The 9,345-nt window shown below is 39.9% G+C and overlaps 1 protein-coding gene across 1 annotated transcript; it reads right to left on the bottom strand.

Moving 5' to 3' along the window:
* Positions 1–494: 494 nt before the first annotated feature.
* znf512 (zinc finger protein 512) lies at positions 495–8,916 on the bottom strand. Its single transcript, XM_087805820.1, has 15 exons — positions 8,732–8,916; positions 7,621–7,744; positions 7,450–7,540; positions 6,932–7,383; positions 6,793–6,861; positions 6,598–6,699; positions 6,419–6,543; positions 5,510–5,596; positions 5,301–5,399; positions 4,975–5,142; positions 4,707–4,904; positions 4,538–4,639; positions 4,348–4,410; positions 2,922–3,020; positions 495–1,986 (listed from the first exon to the last, which is right to left on the bottom strand). The coding sequence occupies exons 2-15, from the start codon at positions 7,673–7,675 to the stop codon at positions 1,528–1,530; spliced, it is 2,169 nt and encodes a 722-aa protein (XP_087661946.1). The 5' UTR covers positions 7,676–7,744; positions 8,732–8,916; the 3' UTR covers positions 495–1,527.
* Between the last annotated feature and the right edge of the window lie 429 nt (positions 8,917–9,345).

The following is a 9,345-nucleotide window of genomic DNA, read 5'->3' as shown; positions in this document are numbered from 1 at the left end:
ATTAATTGTAAACACAACATCATAAAAACATTGTAACACTGAAGTGTCTCCTGAAACCAACATTTCCACAGTAGGACTGAAGAAAAACTCACATGTGTAAATATAATCCAATGTGTTTTTGGAACATGTGCATGTTACAATAAATGTATAATGTCATTCCTGACTTGTTAACAAAAGTACACATTAATAATTCGAGTTTTGAATTATGTTACTCAATTCAAAGTAACACATTTGTGGACCAAGGTACAGATACACGTAAACATTTGTGAAACCTTTTCACACATTAGTTACAGTATACTAACAACAATAACCCCTTAGAGCTATATCACCAAATGTGAGATGGAAACTATTCAAAATAAAAGTGGTTTAATAAAGTAGGGGTGCATTGAATGAGATGATGAATAGTGACAGAAACAAGGGGATTGGGCAGAATTCACCAAAAAGCAGTTGAAGAACTTAAGAGAAACCTGCGAAGACACAGTTAACAAGGACACTAAACATCATATTTTTAATTTTTTTGTTGTTTATACTGTAGAGCAGCAGCTGCACAAATAAGATCCTAAAACACGGCAATGACATGTTTAAACAAGGCAGTTTGATCATTGACTTACAGGACGAACAGAACATTGTACAAAAACAAGCTGCTCGACTGTTAATCACTGACACAATGGAGTGACTTTTACTTTTAAAGCTGATTTTAGTTTCTTCAAAACAACTCTATTCTCAGATGAGTCCCAAAACCTGATTTTATTTACTTTCTAGTCAAACAAAAGCAGTTTAAAATGAATAATCATCTGCCCTCTGGTCATGATTATAGGCTTTTTTGGATGGATTTGGTCTCAAGTTTTAAAACGAAAAGGTGCTGCGTGAGTAAATCAGGCATTAAATGGTGGTAAAGTGCAAACAAGGTTAAATGTAAATTGTATTTCACGTGACTATGACAAGGCTCTAGAATAATTTCACAGCTACTGACTCACAGAATATCGTCTTTAGTGACCGGGGGTGATACAAACACAAGCGATGTCAAAGAATGATTTGCTGGATTGGCACAAATGCGATGTTCGATCGAGTTTGGCTACAATCTGGAAGAACCGATGAAGAACATCAGCAGCTCAAAATCAGCAAAAACGTAAATAGATGAAGTACAAATGCTGACGATTGAAGACTCGTGGAATTGGAGCTGACACGATTATAAAAGTAGCACAGTTTCAGTACAGTTTCAAAAGTCCTCAACAATATATATATATATTTTTTTCTTCAGATTTGAAGTGCAACAGCAAAGCGTTGAGACAGGCTTCAGTTTTGTGGCCACAAACACCTTCACACACCTTCCATGCTGTCAAACATGCAGACACATACGCAGCAAACTCGGAATTAAACCCTCGTCATCCTTTATAAACGACTCCTCGGATGAGATCTTCCAAAAACGTGATGACGAGATCTGTTGCCAGAAAGGTAGCTGCCATCTCACCTGCTCTCTGATGGGAAGAACCTGACGCCTCCTCTCATGAACCTCTTTAAAAAGACTCAAGCGTCTATCTGATCGTTCTCAATCTCCACCTGGACCTCCACCACACCCGAATGCTCCAGGTTCCAGGCGTCCAGTCTCTGCCTGTTGTGCTGCTCCACCCGTGATCCGCCGAAACAAAACGAGTCCTCGCCAACTCCTCCCACCTCCACCTTTATCATCCCAGCACCAGGTTTCTCTATCATCACCTCCACGTCTGCCCCAGCATCCACCCACATCTGACCCGGCGGAGGCTGCAGCTGAGTGTAGTGCATGGTGGACTGCTGCTCCTCCAGCAGGAGGTTCTGGTGGTCCGGCTGCTGCAGGTGGTGGTAGTGAAGGTGCTGCTGCTGCTTGAAGTGGTGGTAGTGGTACTGGTTGACCACCTGGTTGTCCATGTGCTGGACAATATGTTTGGTTTGACTTTTGAGGAACTGTTCAAACTTCTTGGAAGCCTTTTTGTTGGTCACAAACCAGTCCTGAGAGAGACGGAGAATGCAATTGTTAATTAGCAGCAGCGCCCTCTAATGTTCACAAACAGTTATATGGAGACGAAACATTAAAAAAAAAGGAGAATAGTAAGGATGGAAAAAAACGAACACAAAACTGATGGCATGAACAGTTATTAAGTCAATAATGGAACCATAAAAGTTATCAATATATTATGTAATATTGCATAACTAGGATGTAAGTAAGTAAGTAATTTAATTCTATTTTCACTACTGGATTTCTGTTATGTATTTCTATAGTTGATTATAAATGATGTATTTATATGAATAGATATGTAAAAATATTTAGAAATTAGTGACAAACAGAATAATAGTCAAAAAGCAAAAAAGAAAGTTACTTCTTCCTTCTCATTTGTTTACTTTTTTTGGCTTTACTTTCATTTGTATTTCTTTATTTTGGATATACAAATAATTCCATTTATCAATGATATCGCTTGTTAATTTTAAACAGTTTATGCGAACAAACAGACCATTATTTTGCAGTTTGAACGAACACGTAAATGAAACTAATTTGTAAACATTTATAAAAACGTGTTGATCCAGCAGTAAAAGATAATTCACATAGTTTCTTAAATTGAAAATAGCCGCTTTTAGACTAACAACCTTGAATCCAGGTACCGAACCACCATTTATTTATCTAACCTGCATTTTAAATGATTTTAATTGTCAGACAAACCTCTAAGTTCTAAGCCTAAGTTACCAAATATTTGCAAAAGGAATTGTTAACAAAAAAATGCGGACGCATTCCTGTACGTTACACACTTTTTAACATTGACCCAGAGACAACACAAGGGATACCACAAACACATTTGTTTTCGGGCCACCGGGTCACCTTTACCCTGAGATTAGAGAAGGGATACCACAAACACCTTTTCTTATTTAAGAAGGTTAAGAAAAGTACTTACCTGTGAGTGGACAGAGTTGATGTGATACTTCACTCCACTCTCAGAGTTAAACTCTTTGCTGCAGATCAAACATTTGTACTTTCCAGCTTCAAACTCTCCCTGAAAGAAACAAGAAAAAACGTTTTTTGTACCGACTGCAGACATGAGTCATCACTGCTCTTCTCACACTGTAGTTACTAAAGACAGTAGAACATCTTCTCTTCTTCAGCTCACATGTTTAAATATGTTCTATCACATAAACTACTGTATAAGGAGATGTGTCTGCATGACCTGTTCAATAGTGGTGTGAGAAAAATATTGATACACTTCAAAATCCTTTTTTAAAATATACTGTTGAACTTTGTAATTTCATATTTGGCTTTAAAAATCACATTTTTATTTTTTTTCAAGGTTATTTTTTCCATATCTCTAAAGGGCACAGTTACCCTGTGCAAATAAAGCTTACTCAAGTCTCTTAAGAAGGTTTTAAACTAAATAGAAGGTAAGGTAAGGTAAGGGTAAAACTTTATTGATTGTTTTTTCCAATAGTCACAGAAAATACAGCATTTTTAAAATAAAAAATAAAACAAAATAAATAAGAAAAAGAACATAAAGAGAAAGAACAAGATGATGCAATCTAAGTCTAAAGATAAAGAACATAGATCAAAGAAAAACAACAAGACAAAGGATACAAAGACTAACATAGAACAGAACATCCAGATACTTTCACTCCACTCCTGCCCCCGAACTCAGAATTGTACAATTTAATAACACGAGGAATGAATGAGTCCTTGAGTCTATTTGTTTTGCACCTGGGTAGGAGCATTCATGCACTCATTCTGCTTCTCTGCTCACTGATGACAGTGTTGAGAGGATGACTGTCATCATCCATGATGATGAAAAGCTCTGTGGCTCAAATATTAAGCAAGTAAAAAGCCCTTAAATGACACCAACAGCCCTTTAAGTTCATACAGGCACACTAACTAACTATTTTTATTTTTGTGTTGCAATTAAACTTCTGGTCTGGAAACAAATAAAATACAAATAAAAATTACTTACTTACTTACTTACATATTTTGGTTTTAAAACAAATTAAAGTAGTCGACTTTGTCAAGAGTCATGTGGTCTGTAAATTCTACAAGTCAAGTATTCGACAATACTACAAATATATCCTTGTTACTACAGTATCACGATAAATTATATAGTTACCCTCTGTATCATGTTAAGCATCGTATTGCGTATCTTGCCAATACACATGGCTAATATTCAAACAAGATAAGACTTCCTTTGCTTGTCAAACTGTCGACAAACATGTCTTAAGAGTCAATGTTTAGAAATCTATGCAGGAGTAACTTAGTCCTGCCTAAGAAGAGCGGAAGGATGGAAGGATGAAACATGTTTCAAAAAAACATCTTTTGGACGATTCATGAAATCACAGAAAACCTACTTTTGTGCAGAGTCCCAGATGAGCCTTGAGCCCGGACACACTGGTGTAGGTACTGCAACAGCCCTGAAGACGAGACACGTGGCTCAGAACTTTAAAGATCAACTCAAGTATTTCCAAGTCGTTGAGTGTTTAACGTTACTGTAGAAAAATATTAAACTGAGAGTTTAAATTCTTATAACTTTCGTGTCACCTGGTTAGGACATAAGAGTTTCTTTTGAAGCTTCACTTCGTTCTTCCACTTCCTCAGAACCTCCTGGCTGAAGGAGGGCAGTCCGGGCCGCGAGTACTTCAACTGTGACAGACTCCAGCGTCAACCAATGCCAAGTGATTTTATTTAAAAAAAAAGATTTTGGTTGCACCTTCTTGTCGTCCGGCACCAGGTCCGACTGGAACTTCCTCTTGGGCCAGTCTTTGGGCAGATCGTTGTTGGCGATCTCCGCCATGTGGAAGTTGGCGACCTGCGCCGAAGCTCGCTGCACTCGACCGCTCGCCGTCCTCTCCAGCTTCGCCTCATCTATCGTCTTCCGATCTTCGTCCTCCTCGACCTTCAGAGCCGCCTGCGTGGCAAACACGTTCGCATCAGCCCGGACTTCAACTCAAACCGTTCACGACCGCGAGGCGACTCACGGGACCGTGCTCGGACTTCAGGTGGTAGTCCAGGCCCGCTTTGGACTTGTAGGTTTTCCCGCAGTGGGAGCAGTTGAGCAGCAGCTTCTCCAGTTCTGACTCTTCCTTCCCACACTTCTTCATATGGTAGAGATATCCCATAATACTGCTGAAGGCGGCGGTACAGCCCTGACCATAAATCATTAAAAACAAGTTGAGGGAGCATTTCTGAGGAAATTAAGTCATATTATAAAAACGAATTAAAAATCATTGTGCAGTTCTGTCGCCATGGTAACCAATAATGGTTATTAATATTACAACCATATAACAACCCGGACTGTTCTCACCTCTTTGGAACATTTTAATTTTCCCAGCTTCTTCAGGATTTTGCGAAGTTTGTCTTTAATCGCTGGCTCGTCCAGTTCTCTTGCGTCGTCAGCAGTCGGCTGCAGAACAAGACTTTTTGAAGATACCGTCGAGTAAAAACTACCGTCTCAGATGTTTTCTATCTTTGATCAAAAAGAGGACATGTCACGAGGAAAACACGACCACCCACCAGGTAACTGTGATCCGCCATGATGTGATACTTCATCCCCGTCGACGACTTGAGCTGCTTCCCACAGTGAGGACACGTGAACGGTTCCTGCACAAGACACACAAGTCACTCACGGAGCGTCACTTCCTTCCATGATGTTTTTAAATAATATCCAGGTCAGTGTATGGACTGGTGACTAAACTTAAGAATTCAATTCTAGTCGTTTTATTCAACTAGTTGTAAAGAAAAAGACAAGACGATATTGTATTAAGGTATAACTAGGTGTTTAAGAGAGTATCCATACACTTAAATATCACAACTCACGATACTGTATAGATATTAAACAGCAATGTATTGATTTTAAAACTTTTCTTTGGCTTTGAAACCCCATTTTATTTTCAAAATAGTTATTTTATGGTTTCTATTTCAATAAAGCTTGAATAAAATGTTTTTTTGTTTTTTTAATTTACAATTAACAAGCAAATATTCAATGAAATGAATCCTGTGAGAGCCAGGTGTTGACTGAGAATGAGAGGATACGGTCGACTCCAGCAGCTTTTAAATCTGATGCTGATTGCTATCTAACAGTCATTACGTCCTTTGCTGGTTTAAGGACCAATTAAATCCCTGAGATCCCGGCAATGACTGAGGATGAGAGGATACAGTGGATTCCAGAAACATTTAAAGCTGATGTTTGGACATATTTTAGTTTTAAAACAAATGAAAGCAGTTACGACTTGATAGTCATGTAGTCTGTAAATCATACAACACCAGAGTCAAGTACTTGACAATACTACACATATATTCTTGTTACTACAGTATCACAAAATATCGTATCGTTGCCCCTGTATCATGATACACATTATATCGTCAGATTCTTGCCAATACAAATTCCTTTCAAGAACCCACACTTCTGCCACACTTACTCACCAGTCTACAGTTCTCCATGTGCTTCTTCAAACCCTCCACGGTCTTCCTGCTCACACTTTTACATTTCGGACACGAGACTCGACCCTTCGCCGAAATCTGGAGCTGCCAGCGCTCTTCGTCACTTCCTGTTAACACACGGTCAGTTGATTTAAACCCAACAAGCGAGAGTAGCGACTGACCGGGAGGGTAGCTGGGCGGCTCCTTCTTGACGGCGAAGATCAGAGGTTTGAGGTCCAGCTGAGAGGTCGAGGCCTGTGAGATGTTTGTGGCTCCACCACAACCTGGAGATAGAAGGTGACATGAAGATGACACGTCTTCAAACCTCTCTAGTTGCCACAGATTATTATGATTCACCCAAATTTAACTGATCTTACTTGGATCTGGTCTGCCGGGGTGTGAGTGGACGGATTCCGTTTGGATCTCCACTTTCTTCATGTTCATCTCTTAAGAAAAACAGAAATGAATCACAACTTTCAATATCATCTACACATTGTATAGTTACAGAAAAAATACCGGGTCTCCAGACGTTCCCCGTGTTGCTCGCCCACATCTGCCCGGAACCTGATTGGTGTCTTGCTATATCTCGTCCGGCCCAGGCTTGTTGGTGCTGATGAGGACCCCTGCTCGGGTGCGAGTTCCAGGTCTGGTCCGGAACAGAAGAGTCTCTTCCCTGCACCCAGACCTGCTCGTGGTCACTTCTGGTCCTGTTACAATTCCAGTCCGGCTGCTGCCGTCCATCCCTCACGGGCCCCCAGGGTTCTGAGCCCCTCCCTGAAGCCCAGCTCTGGTCTTGCACTACATCCGGGTTTTGAGACCAGACCTCCTTCACCACCAGATCAGGGGAAAGGCGATCAGTTGATGGCGTTGGTTCGGTTCCGTTACCCAGACCAGATGATGACATCACAGAGCAGCTGTTAGGGGGGCGGTCTGCAGTGCTCATTGAAACCCTCTGGAGGTCATTGTACCTGAGTGACCCAAATATTGGATTTTAAATTGAGATTCATCTTCAGAATAACGGAGAACTAAATCACCTTTTTCCATCATAGTTTTGGTTTGGCGCCTGAGAGTGTTGGTAGCCCACTGTACTTAATCCACAAACTCCTTCTGGTGTGTGCTGGAAAACTGAAGATAAAAAAAAGGTTATTTGATCAAAGAAAGAGGAAGCGACGACTGGTCCGGGGTGCAGCTGGTGGAGGACTTACCTTTACTCTGGTGCTGGACAACCTTTCTTCTCCTCGGCACATACAAAGGTGACATGTCCTCTCAGGAGTGGCTGAATGACGTGCAGCAGCAGATTTAAGTTCCCTTCAGGTCCAGAAAGATAACCTGAATGAAAGACAATAGAGTAATTCAAATATTGCCAGATAATACAAATGAAATAGCGTTTTAATCACAATATTAAAATGCTGTTGTTTGAAATGTATGATGTCAAAAACTTTTTAAAACACCGTGTCTGGTTGAGATTAATCCTTGTGTGGTCTCTGGGTCAAAGTGAACAACCTCCACCAATGCATATGAATTTCTGGAAGCCAGGGAGGTCGTTCACCTTGACCCAGAGACAACACAATAGATACCTCAAATACATTTGCTTTTGGCCTCAAGGTCACCTTGATCCAGGAAAAACACAAGGGTTAAAATTTGTGACTTAACCATTAACTTACTCTTTTCATGTGCAGACCTTTTTCAATGCATCTGGTTTAATTAAAATAAAATAAATATATATCCATATACACACAATGATACCTCTGAAGTACTGTGAAACCTGAACAAATTATTAGTTTCCAGCTATTTCTAAGAAATAACACTTATATTATATCATTGACATTTAATTCGTAAAAATAGAAACTGAATAACAACAAAATTATTTAATCCGGTGACCGTTTATATTTCCATAGTGCTATGACTGAGGGATCAATAAAGTTTTACCTTACCTTACTTTATTTTGAACATGTTTAATTTTATGTTTTTAATGACGACTTAACTCTGTGCTTCAAATCTGATCACAATGCTTACTATATTATCTGATAAAAAACACAAAATTAAGACTTAAAAAAGTAATAATAATCATGAGGAAACAAAACAAAAGTCACGTGAGAAGCTGCTCGAATCTGAACCTCTGACCTCACGATCAAAACGTCGACAAACACCAACACAAGATAAATAAGATGACGACAGACAGGAAACACGTCTGCGGTAGAAAAAAAATGTGTCTCAATATTCGTGTTGCCACATCAAAAGATGATCACACGTGGAAACCAGAACCGTTAGAAGGTTTTGGGACGTTTGTTTTGGATGAGAAGGCAGGAATCCTACCGTCCTGGTTCTGCGCGAGGACGGTTGGCTTTCATGGCCGCAGCCTCGGCCTCCTCTGCCGCCAGGCCTCGGTGACAGCACCGATGTGGACTGGAAGGGAAGAAGATCCGGTGCGTCTGATCGCGGATCTAAAGCTGTGTATCCGCCGAATGGCTTGTGGTCTTCGGCTTCATGTGTCGGAGAGGAACGCCCTCCTTCTGCGAGCACCGCCGCATCCGCTGCTGCGTTCAAGTGCAATAGGGAAAGTTGCTCTCCGGCGTTTCAGGAGAAACTTGATTTTGTTTTGATGAATTTGACAAGTTATTTACCTAGAGTGATTATTGCTAAATAGAGAATGACATTTGAAATGATAGTGGCTTAACGAAAAAATGGACATGTCAATAAACTTGTTGACAAACTAAAGTATTTGGGCCAATATTACGAGTTTTGGAATATACTTTTGATGAATTCTAATGGTAAACCTGGTATTATAACGTGTTATAAACTCTTTATTGTTGAGAATAAATGAATGAATTTACAACTCATGCATTTGTCTTCAATTCAATATGACTACACGTTGGTTGTGTTCTGGAGTTGCATCTGGATCCACACATATGTTAAAGGTTTAATAACTC

This window comes from Callionymus lyra, chromosome 13, assembly GCF_982586985.1.
Source record: "Callionymus lyra chromosome 13, fCalLyr1.hap1.1, whole genome shotgun sequence".
NCBI lineage: Eukaryota > Metazoa > Chordata > Actinopteri > Syngnathiformes > Callionymidae > Callionymus > Callionymus lyra.
Note: the sequence above shows the minus strand (reverse complement) of the source record. Positions and strands in the feature narration are given on the sequence as shown.

Coding starts and splice junctions, on each gene's coding strand:
- znf512 (XM_087805820.1), bottom strand. CDS start 7,675: ATGTCACCTTTGTATGTGCCGAGGAGAAGAAAGGTTGTCCAGCACCAG. Junction 6,862..6,931: donor GGGGAACGTCTGGAGACCCG/GTATTTTTTCTG, acceptor GTTTTTCTTAAG/AGATGAACATGAAGAAAGTG. Junction 4,411..4,537: donor AACTCTTATGTCCTAACCAG/GTGACACGAAAG, acceptor TCTCGTCTTCAG/GGCTGTTGCAGTACCTACAC.